The sequence below is a fragment of the Diabrotica virgifera genome, chromosome 3 (assembly GCF_917563875.1).
Source record: "Diabrotica virgifera virgifera chromosome 3, PGI_DIABVI_V3a".
NCBI classification, from domain to species: Eukaryota; Metazoa; Arthropoda; class Insecta; order Coleoptera; family Chrysomelidae; genus Diabrotica; species Diabrotica virgifera.
Genome location: NC_065445.1, coordinates 173,519,583 through 173,541,859, shown reverse-complemented (window position 1 = coordinate 173,541,859; position 22,277 = coordinate 173,519,583). Strand labels below are relative to the sequence as shown.

The window sequence follows — 22,277 nt, the reverse complement described above, 5'->3', positions numbered from 1 at the left end:
TTGAAATTTTTAAAATACGTTTGCACAACTCAATATAGCACGAAAAACTAAGTTTAATATCCCGCTTTAATTTTTTGTGCAGACAATTTTTAATGACATTACTTTTGAAATTATATCGAAATTTTTATTATGAGTTCCCAGAGTTCTTAAAAATTTCGACATAATTTCAAAATTAAATTCATTAAATTGTCTGGCCAAAAAATTGAAGCGAACGATTAAACTTAGTTTTTTGTGCTCTTTTCATACCTATGTGCAAACGGATTTTGAAAATTTCAATATACAGGGTGTTGTTTCAAGGTTACAATTACTTTATATTGTTTTGTTAATCCGAACCTGGATTTTTGTTGTGATTTGTAAGTGGGTCGTTCGAATGTCGTAAATAAGTACTGATTATTTTTAAAATGGGTATTTATTTAATAACTTTAATAATTTATTGTTAAAAGTGCTTTAAAAATCTGCTTTTTAATTTCAGTGTTCTTAAAAGTATCAATATATTTAATTTCAAAATTAAAATAAATAAATTTCCTTCACAAAAAATTAAAGCAAACCGATAAACTCAGATTTTTGTGGTCTTTTCAAATGTGCAAACAAATTTTGAAAATGTCAACATACAAGGTGTTGTTTCAGAATCACAATTACTTTATGTTTTTTGTTAATCCGGACCTGGATTTTTCTTGTGATTAATAATTGGGTCATTCCAATGTGGTAAATAAGTATTGATTAATTTTAAAATGAGTATTTATTCACTAGCTCTAATAATTTATAATTAAAAGTTAATATTACCTGCTTTTTAATGTCAGAGTTCTTAAAAAATTCAATCTAATTTCAAAATTAAAGTCATAAAATTGTCTGTCCGAAAAATTGAAGCGAACGATTCGACTTAGTTTTTTGTGCTCTTTTCAAATATGCAAACAGATTGCTAAGAAGAATAACTCTGGGATGGGCAGCATATGGAAGACTACGTGATATTTTTAAAGGTGATATACCTATCAGCTTAAAAAGAAGAGCCTTTAATCAATGTGTCCTGCCTGTTCTTACATATGGCGCAGAGACACTTACCCTAACAAGGACATCTGCACGAAAACTACAAGTGACGCAACGTAGAATGGAAAGATCATTGTTGGGCATAACGTTAAGAGATAGGGTAAGAAACGAAGAAATTCGTAGAAGAAGTGGTGTAGAAGACATAATAAAACACATAGCCAAAATTAAATGGAAGTGGGCAGGACACGTCACTAGAATGAGAGATGATAGGTGGACCAAAAAAATCTTGGAATGGAGACCGAGAGCGGATAGACGAAACCCGGGAAGACCACCTACAAGATGGACAGACGGCATAAAGAGGATTTGCATCAACTGGATTGCAGCAGCGCCAGATAGATCTGAATGGAAGTTTTTCGAGGAGGCCTATGTTCAGCAGTGGGCGACTATGGGCTGATGATGAAACAGATTTTCAGAATTTCAATATACAGGGTGTTGTTTTAAAGTCACAATTACTTTATAATTTTTTGTTAATCCGTACCTGGATTTTCTTGTGGTTAGTATGTCGGTCGTTTGTGTTTTGGATGAGACACATGTGTACCAAATATCAAAAAAATATACAGGGTGGTTCTAAAGTTATGACTTAGGAAAGAAATTGACAAAATTGATAAAACACCCTGTAAGTCGGTTATAAAAGTCGGTAGGGCAAAAAATGTAGTATACCTAGAACCGCCTCGGTGACCTCTATTCACAATTAAAGTATTTCCGTTTCCCAATGAAACACCCTGTATATATTTCATACATATAGTACATAAAGTCGGAAAAATGAAAGAATACCCATAAACGATCATATCAATCACTTATTTTGTATTAGCTGTCATTTTCTATAACAAGCGTTTGTTATTTATATAGAAAAAGACAGCAAATACAAAATAAGTGATTGATGAGATCGTTCATGGGTATTCTTTCATTTTTCCGACTGTATATAGTAACATCGTCCATCTGGGCGTGATGACGTAATCGATTTTTTAAATGGGAATAAGGGTCGTATGTTATCTCATTTGAAAGAGTGTTCAATTCTCTGTTTAATAATATAAACAATAATATCATTATTTGTACAGGGTGGCCAAAAAAATAATTTTTGAATTAAATTAATTGACAAAAAAAATGTATGTAATTTATTTAACTCAAAATACATTTTGAGATGTTCAAATGGTCAAACTGTCAAGATGTAGGTGGGAGGCTGTTTGTGATTTAATTTAACCGAGAAGATATGTTTATTTGTGAAATAAACATATTTTCTATTTTCTGACAATAATAGTAGGTACAATGCATTTTGAGTTAAGTAAATTACATACATTCTTCCTTTTGCGTCAATTAATTGAATTGAAAAATTTTTTTTAGTCACCCTGTATAAATTATGATAATATTACTGAATAGAGAATTGAACACGCTTTCAAATGAGATGCCACACAACCTCCAATCCCATTAAAAAATTATCGATTACGTCATCACGCTCTGATGGATGACGTCACGTAGAATGAAATGTATGCCAAAACATTGCAATATAAAAATAAAAATAAACCTATTTCGGCATTTCCTCAAAATCTAATAAGTAACTATTGCCAAATATCGAGTTGGACTCTTTTCTTTGGCCCACCCTGTATAAATTTGTATTAATTGTGAAATCTGGTGAAAATAGAATAAATTTTAATTTCATTAGACAGTTTATTATAATTTTAATTACCCTAACCGCAAACGCTCAAATTTTGACCATTTTGATTTTTGGCCATTTTTTCAGGCCTGTAACTCCAATATGACGTAAGTCTGCAACTCCAAAATGTTACTCCTTATTCTACTTGCTAGGGGCTAACATTCAGCCAAATTTCAAATTTTTCCATCCGTGCCCATCAGAGATATACGGGGTCAAACTTTGAGATTTTGCAAAAAATTACATTTTTGAGATTTTTTTTGAAAAAATTTACTCAAGTCTCAAAGCTGAAAATTTTTTTATTTAAAGTATCTACCTATTTCTTTTCCAGAAAAAAATTACAAAACATTATCGGCTTGCCTTATGCTGTTAAAAAAATGCTGAAAATGGCATTTTATCAGTTTACCTTTTCAAACTTTGAGGTTCATTTAAGGCCTTAAGGGTAGTTTGAAATTAAATAATGCTATAGACCTTTTTTTTAGATCATACTTTTCTAAAAAGTTTGGTTTTTGATTTCTTGTTCTATCACAAACCTCAGTGAAAATATTGGCTAAAGAGCGAAGCCATGTTTTCCGTGGAAATGAACGATACGCTTTAACAAAAATGGCCGTTATCGGCAAAATATTTTTTTTTAAATAAAATAAATACAATTGTGTGCTTTCTATAGACTGAAGTTTAAAAGGTAGAAAAATAAAAAATATTAAAAATAGTCAAGCAACCACCTTTGGACCACATGGCTTGGATTGACCCGGATGTGAGAGGAATTTTGTTTGTGGCTTACTTGCAAACTGGTAAAAAATAAAAAATAAAAATAAAAAATTCTTCATAATAGTGTCACTTTTTAGACTAGCTGAAGGAAAAAATTCGTGAAAAAGAACCCGGTTTGCAGAAGAAAAAAATAGTTTTTCATCAGGACAATGTACCGTCTGAGATGAGCATTTAACAATGGTTAAAATCCATGAATTAAAGTTCGAATTGTTGGAACATCCAACGCATTCATCAGCTTTGACCCCTAGCGACTTCCATCCGTTTCAATACCTAAAAATATTCAAGCATGGAAAGCGTTTTTCATGAAATGATGAGTTCATAACAGCTGTGGAAGTGTATTTTGCAGCTCGTCCAGATTCTCACTTCGGGAATGGAATTTATAAATTGGAATCTGATTTGAACAAGTGTATTGATGCTCTGAGGGGGTTTTGGCATTTAAACATTACGCTTGCCAGGCGGGTTGGTGAGTTGGTTTGGGAAATTAGTAGGATATGGTAGGTATTGGGTAGGAATCAGTGCCGGATTTAGGGTACTTGCGGCCCTAGGCCAAATTACACCGAGCGGCCCCCGATCACTTCACGATTATGTAATTAAAGCATAAAGCACATAATATTAATACATAAGGTTTATTTCAATTTTACTTTTTAAAATTGGCACAACATACAAAGCATAACATAATTGAATAGAAATGTTGAAATGTTGTATTCACTAATTAAATAATCTTGGTTTACAAATTTGGCTAAAACCCCAAAACAGCTCTAACAACAATTTCTATATTTTAGGGGAGTGCATATAGATTTTCACTTCGGAAAAAATCAAACAAGATAGAACTTTTTGTAATTTCATTAAGAAATGTTTAATAAACAACATATCAAAAAGTTCTACTCGAGACGTGGGTGCTTCACTTTTTATTAAACAAATGAACTACGAAATAAGATGTTTTTTTAAATACCTCCGAAAATATAAATTTTGGAAAAAAACTGACTTGACCGTTGAAAAACTCAGAAAATTTTACAAAAAAACCTTATATAAAGAATTTTCTAAAATTAAAGCTGTATCTTCTATAATTTTTTATTTATAACGCTAAAGTCACCCTTCTCACAAACATTGGCGCACTGTAAACTAACGTACGGCGAAGTGTACGGTTGAGTTATTTTAATGTAATTCTTTAACTAAAGGATCAAATTAAATTTTACAAAATGAACATGAAATAAGAATAATTAAGCTATCTCATGGTTATAATAGAAAGAAATAAAATGTATGGGCATAAGTACGGTGTGGGCGGAAAGTGAGCCTTACATGAATTTTGTTTAAAAATTATTTAAAAATAAATAAAACTAATACAATTTTTCTTATAAAACTCTCAATTTTGCACAACTTTCCTTTCAAGCATCTTGCTAAATGATTTTTCGTTCAAAAAAAATCTCAAAAATTGAATTCAAATGATATGACGTCTCAAAAAATGTAATTTTTGAAACCTTCATAGTTTTATAGAATTACCACCACTTTAAGACGGTATTACTCAAGTTTGAACGGGTCTATTACAGTTTTATAAGTACTTTTTTAAAGCTTAGGATGTAATCTTAAAAATACACTAAATTATTTTACTTTAGAGATGAAATAAACTATTTCCTTTTAAGAAAATTAAGAAAGATAACAAAAAAGTAATACAAAAACCGAAAATTACCAGCTAAAAAATGTTTATACAAAGTGATCAAAACTTTTTTCTGTAAAACTTAACTAAAATACATTTAATAATAAGCTTCAACAATAATAAATGTTAAGCAAACAAATTTTTTTTAGCTCTTATACAGTATGTCTGCGTAACTTGGAACCTATTGATAACTTTTTTATTATCAGTTTTACGAAAAAAAGTTATTCTTTATATTTTATATAATACTCTGAATCGTATATAATCTAAGAAGCAATCATCAAATATCAAATTTAATTAATGTTATACGAGGTATGTCAAAAAATATGAATTTCACTCAAGAGTAAAGTACCTTTACATTTCACAATATCGAAAATTGTTATTAAGAAAAGTTGTTTGGAATTAAAAAATTTGTTTTAGTGTTCAATTACATCCTTCTAATTAAAATATTGTGAATAATAAAGGCACTTAACTAGAAAAATTCCTATTTTTTACATACCTCGTATAAAATTAAAAAAGTTTGATATCTGATGGTTGTATCTTAGATTTTAGAGCAGGGAGAGCATTTTATAAAGAATAAGTTTTTTTCGTAAAAGTGATAATAAAATAGTTATCATAATTGTAATAAAATGATGATGAGTATCCGTAATTTGAGAAAAAACTGAATTTTTTTTTTTTCGATTAGGATGATGTAATTGTATATTTAGACATAGTTTTCAATTTCAAACAACTTTTCATAATAGCATTTTTTGATATTCGGGAATATAAAGGTACTTTACTCTTTAACGAAATTCATATTTTTGACATAACTCGTATAAAATTGATAAAATTTGATATCTGATGGTTGAGTTTTATATTTTTGACTATCCAGAGCATTTTATTAAGAATAACTTTTTTTTAGTAAAATTGATAATAAAAAATTTTCCATGTGGTTCCTAGCTACGCAGACACACTGTATAAGAATTTTCAAATTGCAATGTCATATTCGAATTCAGCATAATCAAAAACAAAATAGAAACATATTTGATCAAAGTAAAATGATGAATTTAACGATATTTTTAAAATTATTTATACAAAACAATTGTTATTGTTTAAACAATTAATAAACAATTAGCGGCCAAATCTGCGAGTAGAACTTTTTACTTTAACATGTATATAAACTAACAAAAAAGTTTTAGAAAAATATAAGCTTGTTTGAATTTTTCCGAAACAATGCATGTTTTCGTTCTAATTGCACTCCCCTATTTATAGAAAATATTATATCATTCAAAAGTTAGCAAACAGCAGTTATTTATAAAATTATTAATATTGCTAAAATTATTATATTATAAATTAGTATTGCAGTTAAGGATATAGGCGCAAAATGTCGCCTGTCAAAATGTTCAATGTGTTTTAAATGTATTCATTTTTTTCGAATCCTGAGAAAACTAATAAGTATTTTCAAAATAATTAAACGCATAAGGAAATATTGCATTATTACTGAGGGCCGAAAGTCCCTTAGAATATCTAAAAAGTTTTTTTTGAATGAGATATTTGAAATTAAAAGTCTCACTAAATGTTCTCTTTATTTTTTCACCTCTGTAACTTATTAAAATAGCCATTGTAGAAGTTTTCAGGGACTTTCGACCGTCAGTAATAACGTATCTAATATTTCATTCTGCGTTTGAATTTTTCAAAAATACTTATTAGTTTTCTTAGGATTCGAAAAAAATGAATACTGAATGAATTCAAACTAATAAGTATTTTCAAAATAATTAAACGCATACGGAAAGATTGCATTATTACTGAGGGCCGAAAGTCCCTTAGAATATCTAAAAAGTTTTTTTGAATGAGATATTTGAAATTAAAAGTCTCACTAAATGTTCTCTTTATTTTTTCACCTCTGTAACTTATTAAAATAGCCATTGTAGAAGTTTTCAGGGACTTTCGACCGTCAGTAATAACGTATCTAATATTTCATTCTGCGTTTGAATTTTTCAAAAATACTTATTAGTTTTCTTAGGATTCGAAAAAAATGAATACATTTAAAAGACACTGAACATTTTGACACGCGACATTTTGCGCCTATGCCCTTAATTGTTAAAATTAAATAGCATTTGTTTCATCCGGGGGGGAAAGTAGATACAGGTGACAACAAAAGACTAAAAAAAAGCCGAGTTGAAAAGACATTGTAAGTAAAAGAACAGGCAAAATAATATGAGCTGTAATAATAATAGGCTACGGCACGGAAAAATAAAAATATTAAAAATGCCACAAATAAACTTCTAGATCGTTAAATTGTCACATTATTCTCCTATACTGAAAAACGTCAATGTCTGTTTTTAATTTGGATAAAATTGGATTAGTGATTAACATTGACACTCACTCCACTCCATACTTATAATAAATCTCATATCTAAACTCTAACCACTCACTTTTCTAGTTTTTTGGCTGCAAAATCTTTAGTCAAATCGTTAAAGTCTAAGACTTGAAAAAGCTTAGCATTTGAAACCAAACTAGACAATCTAGAATCTTCGTCAATTTTTGATTATTTTCAACACACTGAATGATCTTTCTTCAGATGCATTAGATGTCATCATGCATAGTAGAATGCGCAAAGCCGTGTCCATATTCAGACACGGCTTTTTTACACATTTTTTTACCAAAAAAGTTTTTTTTTTAAACGCTGCGGCCCCCTTTTGCTTGCGGCATTAGGCCGCGGCCTATTCGGCCTAGTGGTAAATCCGGCACTGGTAGGAATGGGGTTAGGACATGATTTCTCTCCACAGGAGTTGAGAGAGAATCAAGACTTGCGTAGGGCAGGGCCGCATCGGCCATACGAGGCCCAGAAACTACAAAGGAAGCAGAGGACGACCACCGATTAGATGGACCGACGACATAAAAAAGAGTAGCGGGAAACTGGCTACAAACGGCCCACTGTAGAGAACACTGGAAAGAACTAAGGGAGGCCTATGTCCAGCAGTGGACGCGATTGGCTGATTGATGATGACAATAATTGATGTTCAGGTTGATTATACTGACTAATACAGTGTATTTCAAATCATAAAATTGTGTTTTTCTTATTGAACCGCAAAACTTATTGAACACCCTAGTAATTGAGCGTGTGAATGTGTTTGTGCACGCGCGCTTGTGTGTGTGTGTGTGTGTGTGTGTGTGTGTGTGTGTGTGTGTGTGTGTGTGTGTGTGTGTGTGTGTGTGTGTGTGTGTGTGTGTGTGTGTGTGTGTGTGTGTGTGTGTGTGTGTGTGTGTGTGTGTGTGTGTGTGTGTGTGTGTGTGTGTGTGTGTGTGTGTGTGTGTGTGTGTGTGTGTGTGTGTGTGTGTGTGTGTGTGTGTGTGTGTGTGTGTGTGTGTGTGTGTGTGTGTGTGTGTGTGTGTGTGTGTGTGTGTGTGTGTGTGTGTGTGTGTGTGTGTGTGTGTGTGTGTGTGTGTGTGTGTGTGTGTGTGTGTGTGTGTGTGTGTGTGTGTGTGTGTGTGTGTGTGTGTGTGTGTGTGTGTGTGTGTGTGTGTGTGTGTGTGTGTGTGTGTGTGTGTGTGTGTGTGTGTGTGTGTGTGTGTGTGTGTGTGTGTGTGTGTGTGTGTGTGTGTGTGTGTGTGTGTGTGTGTGTGTGTGTGTGTGTGTGTGTGTGTGTGTGTGTGTGTGTGTGTGTGTGTGTGTGTGTGTGTGTGTGTGTGTGTGTGTGTGTGTGTGTGTGTGTGTGTGTGTGTGTGTGTGTGTGTGTGTGTGTGTGTGTGTGTGTGTGTGTGTGTGTGTGTGTGTGTGTGTGTGTGTGTGTGTGTGTGTGTGTGTGTGTGTGTGTGTGTGTGTGTGTGTGTGTGTGTGTGTGTGTGTGTGTGTGTGTGTGTGTGTGTGTGTGTGTGTGTGTGTGTGTGTGTGTGTGTGTGTGTGTGTGTGTGTGTGTGTGTGTGTGTGTGTGTGTGTGTGTGTGTGTGTGTGTGTGTGTGTGTGTGTGTGTGTGTGTGTGTGTGTGTGTGTGTGTGTGTGTGTGCGTGTGTGCGTGTGTGTGAGTGCGTGTGTCTGTGTGTTAATGATTATGTACACCTTACCATTGTGCGGCAATTTCGAAATTGCCGTCGAATCGCATTTGCACTGCCCATTTTTCTATCACATTGTCTATTATATCCTTGCCCATCATTCGACATTTTGCCAGAGCAACTGCTTCTCGAAACAAACCACCTTCGCAAAGAACGGCCAGCGCTTCTTCCACTTTATGACATGCCAAATGATATATTGCGATTTCTAACGGATCTGCTTCCTTGTTCTCGGACAGTTGTGTTGCATAAGATTCGCAAGCTGTTTGCCACAGTCTAAAAAATAAGAAAAAAATAATTTAGTTTGTTGACAAAAGTATAAACTTCACAAAAAAATAGAGCAATGCTCCCCCAATTGAGAGATAGAAAGCATAGATTGATTGAGATTCGGTAGAAAATATTTATTATATATAATATACAGGGTGTGTCAACAGTAGAGGGACGGTCGAATAATTCGCGAAACGAACATCGGATCCAAAAACTCAAAAACATGTGTTCAACATTTTTCAAAAATCTCTCGAATGCAACTAAACAGAACTCCCCCTCCACCCCTTCGAGGTTGGGCGGGGGCAACTTTAAAATCTTAAATAGGAACCCCCATTTTTTCTTGTAGATTTGGACACCTTATACAAAATAAGTAAAAAACTATGTATTTAAATCGAACTTACTCATATGCCTGAAAAGGAAAATCGTTGACCAGTATTTGTTACCTGTACTCATAGCCCGGGAGGTAGTGTCAAATTTGACCGGAGCATTTTAGCATATTCTGGAGATTTCTTTTTATTTAGTTAGGTGTTCCAAAGCTTATTAACAAATGATGTGTCAGCTGGCCCAAAACCGGGGATTTTAGACAAGAAAAGGTAAAATATGAAACTTCATGGAAAAACGCTACAACTTATGTCAAATATTTATCTACGTGACTTACAAGTCTTAATAGCCTTGATTACTTGGCTCCTAACTTTCACTTAGGCAATCCGGGTTCAAATCCTGGCGTTGAATTTTTTTTATTTTTAAAATTGACATTTTATTTTGAAAAATAATTATTTTTATAATACCACGTTTTTATTATTTATACGAGACAATATAAAAAAATCTGTATGTATTTTATAGAATTATGCATAGAACTTATGAAATAGAACTATGCATTTGATCATAAATATTATGATTGACCTTAATAAGCAAAGTTGTTGAACATGAACCCCTGAAGCTTCCCGAGTTAGTACGACCAATCTAAGCGAAGAAGGGGGTTGCCCTCCCCACCCCTTCCCGACATTTTTTTATTTTTTGGACAAACTTTTTTTTTAATTTTATATGATGTAGAACCAAAAGATATATACAACCCTAATTTTTCACTTTTCTATCACCAACCCCCATTTTTTAATAGCAATCATAAATTTTTCCCCGTTCTCTATAAGATATAAAAATGAATGCGTCTGTATGAGGAGCGATCAATCAAAACGCAATAAATCCTGTTTTTTAGAATTTGAGTTAAATTAACACTAAATAGCTTTGTTATGAAATATATCCAGTGGTCACAGCCAATTCCTTCCAAACGCAATATATCCAATAGAAAATAGCTATCGAAAGTGTGCAAATCAATCAAAACACAATAAATCCAGTATTCCGCTGAATAACGCCCTTATTAAAAAAAAAAAGAAAAAACTCTGAAACATCTCTTAGAACAGCACTTTGGCGATGACTGGATGAACGATGAGTCTTTAGATTGGTACAAGAAATCCTTAGCAACAGAAGGCTCGAATAATGAAGAAAAACATCAAAACCAATGTGAGTGCCTGGAAGACGACCATGTTGTAGGTGCAACATATCTATTTGAAATTATTTTTTGCTTTTGTAACTTTTTTAAAATACCATATTTTATATTGTCTCATATTGCTAAGTTTATTATTATTTCATGTTCTCTGGGACCTGCAGCACACATTATGTTTTTAAAATAATTCTTATCGGTATAAATCTACTCTTCTTTTTCACATATCATGAAACATATTGTGCGTTTAATATTCCAATTTGCATATATATACTACCTTATTCTTTAAAATATCATAGGATTTAAATTTTTTAACTCATTGGCGAGTAAGAGGTAACATTTCTGCATTTAACTCCGAATCAGCTTTAGTGGATTTATTGGGATTTGATTGATCGCTCCTCGTATGTCCCTTATAGAATCGTAAACTAGGCATTTAATCATATGATCACCTCAGGCAAAGTTGTTGTACATGAACCCGGGAAGGTTTCTGAGTTAATACGACCAACCTAAGTAATCATTATTTACGCAGACACCACAAAAACAATATTCTTTATGAGAAAAAAGTAAACGCAATATTTTTGAGTATTTTTTGGCTTTCTGGTAATTTTTAAGTACATATTTAACTTTTAAACATTATTTAGTTCTAAGGCGGTACGAAGTTTGTCTGGTCAGCTAGTTAATAATAAAAAAATATTCTTGGACTAGTCGACAAAGATTAAAAAGTATAAATCATTAATTTATGAATTTTAGATTGTAAAAAAAAAGCGTCAGCTGAATATTTTTTTATTACTAACTAGCTGACCCGGTAAACTTCGTACCGCCTTAGAACTAAATAATGTTTAAAAGTTAAATACCTAAAAATTACCAGAAAGCCAAAAAATACTCAAAAATATCGCATATACTTTTTTTCTACCAAATGCATAGATTACGATTCTATAAGGGACATAGGTACAGACAAACATTCATTTTTATATATTATAGAGAATAGTGAAATATTTAGATTGCTATTAAAAAATGGAAGTTGATGACACCAACCTCCATTGGTGATAGAAAAGTTAACTTTTCACCTCCCTTTTCACTTAGATTGTTGGTCGTACCAACTCAGGAACCTTCAGGGGTCCTACAACAAATTTGATTATTAAGATCAATCATAATATGATCAAATGCATAGTTTGCGATTCTATAAAAGACATACCTACAGATTTTTTTATATTGTCTCGTATAAATAATACAAACGTGGTATTATAAAAATAATTATTTTTCAAAATAAAATGTCAATTTAAAAAAAAAAAATTCAACGCCAGGATTTGAACCCGGATTGCCTGAGTGAAAGTTAGGAGCCAAGTACTCAAGGCTATTAACACTTGTTGTAAGTCACGTAGATAAATATTTGACATAAGTTGTAGCGTTTTTCCATCAAGTTTCATATTTTACCTTTTCTTGTCTAAAATCCCCGGTTTTGGGCCAACTGACAGATCATTTGTTAATAAGCTTTGGAACACCTAACTAAATAAAAAGAAATCAGCCATGCTAAAATGCTCCGGTCAAATTTGACACTACCTCCCGGGCTATCACTTATGGAGCGGAAACATTAACATTCGCAAAAAAATTGAGCGCCAGATGTTGGGCGTCTCCCTGTGAAACCGAATCCCAAACGAAGAAATACGTCGTAGAACAAACACAACAAACGCTGTCGAAAAATCGTGTCTCTAACGTGGAATTGAGCAGGACACGTCGTCAGATTGTCAGACCACCTATGGACAAAACGTATTGTCGAGTAGGGGTCACGAGAAGAAGTACTACCGAGCAGAGGACGCCCACCAACCAGATGGACCGACGATCTGAAACATGTTATCGGTAAGTGGATGCAAGCCGCACAAAACAGAGACAGATGGAAAGAGCTGAGGGAGACCTATGTAGAGCAGTGGACGCGTACGGGTAGATGATGATAGTATAGTAAACAGAATGATTACTATCTTTAAAATGTCATTAATAAAATAAATTTTATTGTGTGTAATAACTTATCTAAACTAATTTTAATAAGACATACAGTGCATGTAAACAACGATTTTAGTTGTTAAAGGTGTTCAAAATTTATCTACTCGTTCCATAATAACAGTATATTATTAAAATCTCTTTATCACTTTTCTCTTTTCTCGATTAGGCATTAGTTTTTATTGTATAGTATATAAATTATTGTAATCTCTGAATACATAGATAGTAAAAAATAATCCTATGAATTAAATTAATGAATAAATGAGATTATTCAAGTAACTGTTATCCAAAAATCTTCAAAATGGCCATCTCGTTCGTTGCTGATGGTGACATCGCTGTCAACTATTGTTTACATCTAGTTCATAGCTTATCAGCTTGGCTGTGCTTTTCCAGTGAGTTCCTGCAGCTTTTAAAATATCGTCCTTCCATCGCATCTGAGGTCTTCCTCTTCTTCCTGTCCACGGTCTTAAGTTTTGTATTTCAGCATTTCATCTTTTCTCTTCCCGTTTCGCATTGTGGCCCGCAAATCTCCACTTTAACCCTGTTATATGTTCTGTTACATTTTTTTACTTGCAATTGATTTTTTACTTAATTTTCTGTCTTGCAGTTTTATTCCCAACATGAATATTTCCATTTTTCTTTGAGTTATTTCTATTTTGTTTATGTTGGCCTTTGTTAATGTCCATGTTCTGAGCCATACGCCAGAACAAGAAGGATGCACTGATCAAATACACGTGTTTTTAGGTATTGTATCTTTGTGCTTTTTAGTATCCATCGTAACTTTCCAAACGCTGGATAAACTCTATAAATATTATATTCATTTCATCTGCCTTTACTAGAGAAAAATCCAACATTCCTACTGAACATAAAATATACTGGTGGCCAAAAAATGCAACACTTTGTATACAGTTATTTATTTGGATCAGAAGTATTTCTTTGTACATAAGATTATGTGAGGTCGTTAAGGCTATGGAGCCTCTCAGCACTTCGATCTATAAAGATCTTTTGTGCATACCTTCATCTAGTTAAACTCTAGGATGCCAATACTTCTGATGAAATTGATTAGCATCCTAGGTGACTTGTTTCCTATGTCAGAGGGCGTTAGGGTGACCTCTTCTAGGAATTTTAGTCGTTTGCAGAACAGCGCTACGCAATTGCATAGAATGTGTTCTGCCGTTTCTTTTTCGTTGTCACAGAAACGACAGTTCTCACTATCGGATTTGCCCATTTTTTTGAGATGATATCTCAGAGGGCAGTGGCCAGTGAGAAGGCCATTGACCATTTTTATATCTTTTTTACTCATTTCGAGAAGGCGGTTTGTTGCACTAGGTGACACCTTTATGAGCCTTTTTGCTTGCCTTTGTCCTGGTGTGTTGGACCAGTATAGTTGTAGTTGATCGAGTTCCCAGGTCCGGAGTTCTTCTCTGATGTGGCTTTTTGGTAGTCCACAGAGTGGATCTGGACCTTGGAATGGGGTACTGGCCCCTTCTTTTGCGAGGCTATCAGCTTCCTTATTTCCTGCAATTCCCTTGTGACCTGACACCCACATCAAAGTTACTTTGTTGCGTTCCGCCAGCTTCTTAAGCTTCAAACCAACTTTGACTCACAAGTAAATGACTTTAGAGCCTTTAAGGCAGCTTGGCTGTCTGATAAAATGAAGACTTTTGCGCTACGAGTGTCTCGATTGAGACATTCTTGGGCACTAATCTGTATGGCATGTATTTCTGCCCGAAAGATAGTTGGGGCGTTTGCAAGAGATTTGGATAGCCTGAAATTCAGCCCAGTAACTCCCACTCCTACCCTTTCAAGATAGATCCATCCGTATACCATACGAGTGAACCTTCCTCCAGTTTCGGTTCAACTGTTGCATCCATTTGGTGGTTTTTTATGACCACTTCAAATGGTGTTTCAAAGTCGAATTTGACTGGTATTTCTTTGTAAGTCTTGTCTAAAAACATGTATGTGATAAAGTTTTTACCTCGCTATCTTTTCTTTACCTTAAGTTTTTTTCGTTGTTTTTTCGCAAAACTTAAGTTTTCAACGCAAGAACAACTTTCGTTGTTCTTTACCTTAAGTTTTTTTCGTTGTTTTTTCGCAAAAACCAAAAAGATAAATCAGATACCTAGTATAATAGTGTCTGTTGAGTCAATGTCTTGTTACTTTGAAAAGTCGACTTCATTGTCTTTACAAAGAGACGCCAATTGTATTCGAACGTCTGATGTCCCTCCGGTAACCGGAGTCCAGTGTGTACCGATCCCACAAGGATAGAAATTATTTTCATTTATTAATTTTTAATCAATGAAAAATCTCCTAACCATCTGAGATGCGAACTCACGACCCCTCAATCTAAAGGTAGGTTCTCTTACCATTGAGGCACAGAGGGGGTAAAAGGTTTATTTTTGTGTATTTAACTTTAGTAGTTTATTTGTAATATTTTTAGTCATTCTGGATTGTTTTTTATTTGTCAAAAAAAAAGTGAGCAGAGTTTTTGTTTACGGGAAATTTCACGAAGAGTCGAAGCTAATTCATCAACGGTCTTAAGAGTTTGGAGGAGGTGGTCCAATGATGAGACCTATCGGCGTCATGGAGTCTGGACGTCCTAGAATATGACATGGCCGTGATTAGCATCATCTTAGACTTTATGTTTTCAGAAAAAATAGACGTGATAGTGGATATAATGTAAGAGATGATTTTGTTGCAACTACAGACCACTTAATTACCACATAAATAGACCACTTCATTCGATCAATGTCCCATAGAATAACTGAGTGTATAGAAAATCAAGGAGACACTCATTATTAATTTTTTGACGAAAATGAGTTACAAATAGTGCGGCAGATTCGTGCAAATATTATAAGAATTTGCGCATTTAATGATACAAGCATATAATTTGGTCCACATATACTACACATACAAAGGTTCAAATTTAGATATGAGGCCATCTCAGATTTTGTCCTTTACAGAAAAATGGCGGGCGTTCAAAATGGCGACTATACATATGTGACTAATAGCACGATATCTTTTGAAGGAAAGTTCGATTTCAACCAAATTTTGGTACATAGGTTCTTTTTGTGATTTATAAGATCGATGTCGTGAACTGGAAGAATCGGTTTACCAGAAGTTGTGTTTTTTCTGGTTTTTTATGTAAAAATATGTTTTCTTTTTAAATTTTTTCACCCTGTATACCTATATTAATTTTTCAAATAGGTAATACCGCCATTGAAAGGGTGTAAAAATAAAAATATTTTTTAGGAAATATTTTGAACTGTTTAGTTGAGTTAATTACCATTTAATAAATGCATAACGTAACTATGTCAGTAGGCTGACAAACCTGCTCAGCACACTTTACAAGATCTGCTGAAACCATTGGAGAGGTTTGTAGTATTGTTATATGACCGTACTAGCAGTCAAGAGCCGGTTAATGATACACAAAAACACCTGTTTAGCCAGAAATATAGAGAAATCGACAAGCTTCTTCCGACCCAAGATGCTCTCATTCAGCACATAAAGAGAGCGATTTACACATAAATCGCACATAAAGAGAGCCGTGAAGCACAAGTGGAATGGGGCTGGAAGAACAAAATTGAAGCTGGATGGGAAATATTATGTATGTTGGACAACATTACCAGAGGCTTACCAAGTATGCAGATAACTAATTCGGTGTGGGTGCTAGAAAGGCTGCACACGTAGTGGAGTCACTGAAGGTGGATATGAGCTATTACCTCCGATTTCGTTCAACCTCCATCGATTTGCATGAAAATTGGTGAGTGGTTAGAGGATATCTCAAGAAACAAAGGTGACATGGTGCCAACTTGCGCTTTTACCCTGGGGGTGGATGCCACCCCTTCTCGGGGTGAAAATTATTTTATTAAAAATAACCCTATAATTAGATAGGGGAACAAATTCTAAGCAAAATTTGTTATATAAAGTTATTAAAATAAATCAAAACTTTTTGAGTTATTAAAGATCAAAAATTTTAATTGTTCGTAAGAAAAATGCATGTTTTTAACCGACTTTTCATAGATAACTCAAAAACTATAAGTTTTTACAAAAAAGTTATTGGAGCTATTACACAGGGAAAGCCCCTTGACACTTTAGTTTCTTATTTTTGTTATTGTTCTGGACAAACTAATCTGAATTAAATATTTTTTATTCTAAAAGTATATGACGCCTTTTTTGTAGTTTGACAATCAATTCTATTTTTTACAATGGCGATGTGACAGTAGTTATGACATGAACAGTGGCGTGTTCTATACATTTTAATAAATACTTAACAGTTATTATTACCGAAATTGAAGCTAATAAAAAATTAAATAAACTCCTTACTAAAAAACCTTTTAATATTAACTAAAAGTGAGTTATAGGTAATTGAATGCATATTTTTTCGGCGAGTACCCAAATCTTAAGTATTCAAGCTTAAATTACGGGAAAATGATGCATTTTATAACATAAACTTATTACCCATTTGTGAAAGTACTTAGAAATATCTATCAAATGAGATACCGAACAAGTTAATAGCATTAAAATTTATGCTACAAAAATTTTTCAAACTTGATCTTTTAAAAAGTTTTCCAAAAAATGTTATCGTTTTTTTTTAATAACTCCGTTAATTTTTAAGATATCAGGTACTCCTAAAAACAGTTTTAAAGGTAATTCTAAAGGCTATTAAAACAAGTTCAATCTAATCTTTTAAACCCCCTACTTTTTTAAAAATCAAATATTAAATGGCCACGGTTACATGGTTCTCGCAGAAAAATTTAAGTTTTAAACGTTTGTATCTCGGGTTATTTTTCACCCTACAGAAATGGTAAAAAAGGTATAATATTTGATATAGATAAAACTAAAATTTGGTTATTTACCATTTTTTTCGTATATTGAGTATTTTTATAGTTATTATCAAAAGAAAATGAAAATTACGATAATTTTAAAAATTCTGATTTTTTTTAAATTATATCTTTTTTTCAAAAATCTGCATTCTAAACCGGTGAAAATTGTTAAAATAATTACTTATGCTAATATAAAGAAATTTTTGTAATGATTACTATAAATTTTAATTTTTGGTGGAAATGGCGTATGTTTTATTTTTCACTTTTTCCTAAAAAATTCGAAAGAGTTCTCTTAGTTTCATCATAACTTGCTTAATTTTGATGCTATTAACTTCTTCTGGAGCTCAATTGTTAGGTATTCTGAAGTACTTTGATAGGTGTTTAGCAGGTATATTTTATAAAATGCATCGTTTTCCCGTTATTTAAGATTGAATACTTAGATTTGATTACTCGTCGAAAAAAATATACATTCAATTACCCATAACTCACTTTAAATTAACATTAATTTAGTACTTTAAGTGAATAGTGTATTCAATTTTGGTAAGAATAAATTTTTTGTAAAAGTTTTTGAGTTATACGTGAAAAACAGCTTTAAAACATGCATTTTTTTACGAAAAAATAAAATCTTTGATCTTTAATAACTCAAAAAGTATTGATTTATGTTAATAACTTAATACAACAAATTTTGCTTAGAGTTTTTCCCGCTATCGATTTATGGTATTATTTTTAATAAAATAGTTTTCACCCCAGAAAAGGGGTGGCATCCACCCCCAGGGTAGAAGCACAAGTTGGCATCATGTCACCTTTGTTCCTTGAGGTATCCTCTAACTGCTCACCAATTTTCATGAAAATCGATGGAGGTTCAACGAAATCGGAGGTGAAAACCTTCAGTGACTGCACTAACGGTAGTGTCGGCGCAATAAGGCTGCCTTGCACTGTACCGCACTTTGTGCTTGTGGCGATATTTGTTTCCAATATCATATTACTTTAAATTTTAACTTTATACATTGTATCTTTCAGTCCACTTTGTTATGCTTCTTTTCATTAGCATTTTTCAGTGCGTCACAAATGATAGAAAAAAAGGTAAGTCCGTGATAATATACATTTTAGTGACATAACACTTTAGTTAAATCTGACAGTTGTCACATTTTATTTGCAATTTGGCGTACAACCAAATCAATTGTGTATATTGCATTTATAAAATGGTATTTTCTTTGATTTGTATAGTCTTATAAATTGTTCAGATTATATTCGTAGATATATTATATAATTCGCAAATTATTTTATTTTCGATTATGGCGCCATCTATTGACAACTAGAATAAATATAATAAATGTCACCGACGAAATGTAATCACCAACGTGCGTTTTTTTCTGTCACATACAATTTAATGCGTTAGAAAGAAATCGAAAAACTGTGACTCACTGAAAGATCCTCATGAGAAAAAGCATATAATTAGAGTATTATGAATATATTCTGTAGGTCTTTGAGCATTTTACGCCTGGGAAGTTGCCCCACCGACCCCCCTCCTAGTAATTATTATGGGACCTCCCATCGACCCGAAATTTTTTTTTTTTCGTGGAATTTATGGCTTTGGTGAGGACCAATTAGCCAGACTATGTTAGATTGTATAAATAGTCCCGGTTCAACGCCGCGGAGGTTTTAGCCCTCTTTGTGTGTATGTTTTTATTTTTTTTTGTTTTCTTTTTTTTGTTTTTTTTTTGTTTTTTTTTTTGTTTTTTTTTTGGTTTTTTTTTAATTGGTTCATTTTTTTTACTTGGTTTATTTTTTTTATTATTTTTTTTTATTTTTTTTTGTATTCACCTTTTTTTTCCTTTAATGCTTTACATTTAGTTTGTTTTGCAGAATTGCTTACAAAATTGGTTAGTAATTTTACAATTTTAGTTTACAGTTTATGATGTGTTGATGAAGTACATAAAGTATATTATTATTTCCTGAAAAAATAATACAATTTAGGTCTATTGGAAGGTTTATCTTGTAGTTAATTAAGTTTTTATATAGATTATTAATGTTTACAATATTTATTGGACATTCAAGTAAAACATGTACCAATGTACCCATTTTACCACAACTACACAGTGGATCGTCTGTAATTTTTATTTTGTGCTTATAATAAGGTGTTAGTGCATGGTTTGCACGTATTCGATTTATTGTGGCGACAAAGTTTCTGTTTGGTATTTTGTGAAACCATGGTTTTCTGGGGATCCTTGGCTGGTGTTTACAAAAGTTTGTTCCAGTTGTTGATGCACTGTATAGGTTTTGCCACATCTCATTTATTTTGTTCCTTTGATTTAAGAATAAATCGGACGGGGGTAGTTTAAGATTTAGTTCTTCTCCTGATGTTGGAGCTGTTTTTGCTAAGGCATCCACCATTTCATTACCTGTTATGCCTGCGTGTCCCTTTACCCATAGATATATGACGACTTTATTCTTGATGTGTATCTCATTATGTAAATACAGGATTTTTGCTTCAATATGATTAACTGATCTATTTATTTTAACATTTTTAAGTTTATCTACTGCACTTTTGCTGTCCGTACATATTATAAATTTGTCGTGGTTAGAGCCGAGTACGTATTTCATAGCTTGCACTATTGCTGTTAGTTCTGCGTGTATATGGAAGCTTCCTTTGGTAAAATAAATTTTTTGTCAGTATTTTCCTCAAAATGGTAAAAGGCACAACTGGTATATTTTTTTGACTTTGATCCATCAGTGAATATAGAATCATAGTTTGGCCAGTATTTGTTTTTTGTTTCGTTGAACTTTGTTTGATTGATACTTGCTACTTCTTCACTTTCAAAATAGTAGGTTCTAATTTCACGTGAAAAAATTTGTTCAGGTGAGTAAATTAAAACTGGAGGGAGTTGGTTGGAATAGAGTATATCTGTAATGTTAGCTATTTCTGAGAAAGATTCTACTATGAGGGGGGTTTTCTTGAAGTGCCAGTATCTATGGGTCAAAACTTGAACTGTTAGTGACTGTACACTATTGAGGTAAGAAGTTTTTTTTGAAATGGTTTTTATCATGAATTTTCTGCTCAATAGTTGTCTTCTTAGTTTAAGAGGAGGTTCCACGGCTTCAGCTTGTATAATGTTTATGGGCGTTGACTTAAGATATCCCAGGCAAACTCTTAAGCATTTATTTTGTTGTATCTCGATTTTATTTAGATGTGTATCTGCTGCTGTTCCATAGAGTTGACTTCCATAATCCATTATTGATCGTACCATTGTTTTGTAGAATAGTAAAGCCGTATTTGGGTCTGCTCCCCACTTTGCTCCACAAAACGCTCTTAGGATATTTATAGAATTACTTGTTTTTTTGATAATTTGGTGGATACAGTCCTTCCATAATAGTTTTCTATCTAGATGCAGACCAAGATATTTTACAGAGTTACTAATACAGAGTTTATATTTTCCTATTGTTAATTGTCTTTGATAGTTGTTTCTGTTTCTAGAGAAAATACATATATTGGTTTTGGACTCGGATATGGAAAGTCCCATGTTGTCTAGGTATTTTTGGATTTTTATAAATTCAGTGTTGATATTTTCTATACATTTGTCCTCTGATTTGCTACTGGTGTAAATAACAACATTATCAGCGTATTGAATAATTTTAGACTTTTGTGATATAACATTTTCTATATCCATTGTGTACAGGCTGTAGAGGATTGGGCTCAGGATACTACCTTGTGGTAATCCAGATCTACATATTCTTGATTCCGAAATTTCTTGATTTATCTTTAAGGAAACTGATCGATTAGAGTAAGCTGATTTTATGAAGTTGGCAAAGGAGGTTGGTAGACCAATATTGATGAGCTTCTCTTCTAGTATATTTATTTGAACATTATCATATGCTGAAGTTATATCCAAAAATGTGGCCAAAGTGCTGTATTTGTGTGTGAATCCTAGATAGATGTCATTTACTAGTATCGTTAGGGGTTCCAAGGAAGATCTTCCCTTTCTAAAAGCATATTGTGAGTCAGGTAATATTTTTTCATTTTCTAGCCAATATTCAAGCCTGTTCTTTATCATTCTTTCCATGGTTTTAAATATACACGATGATAAAGCTGTGGGTCTATATGAATCTGCATTTCCATTCTGTTTTCCAGGTTTTTTGATAGGTACTATGATGTATTCTTTCCACATCGGTGGAAAAGGAATCCTATTTATCCAAATCGAATTGAACAATTCCAACAGGGCTTTCTTATGGTCTAAGGGCATTTTATGCAACATATTATATGAAATGTTATCCGCCCCGGGAGATTTATTTGTTGATTTAATGCAATGATCGAGTTCCCATAATTGAAATAACGATTGTAGGAAAGAAGTGTTCCTATTTACAGTAGCTATTTGTTGAGTAATGTCGTTTTCGGCCCATGGAGGTGAGATTTTTGTGTGGAATTCGCTTATCCAGTCTTCTTTGGGGTCCATTAGGGGTTTATTCGCTTGTTTTCGGTTTTTATATCGGTTTACTTTGTTCCACACTTCTTTAATTGGTGTATTTTGATTTAGATTTTGGCAGTAATTTATC

General features: G+C 32.9%; 1 protein-coding gene across 4 annotated transcripts in view; it reads right to left on the bottom strand.

Moving 5' to 3' along the window:
* The window catches only part of LOC114334840 (gem-associated protein 5), a 284,268-nt gene that overhangs the window by 17,656 nt on the left and 244,335 nt on the right, over positions 1 to 22,277 (bottom strand). For all 4 annotated transcript variants that reach the window (XM_028284946.2, XM_028284949.2, XM_028284947.2 and 1 more), the window contains exon 15: positions 9,156 to 9,416. In XM_028284946.2, the coding sequence (XP_028140747.2) occupies positions 9,156 to 9,416 (261 nt within the window). The remainder of the gene's footprint in view (positions 1 to 9,155; positions 9,417 to 22,277) is intronic.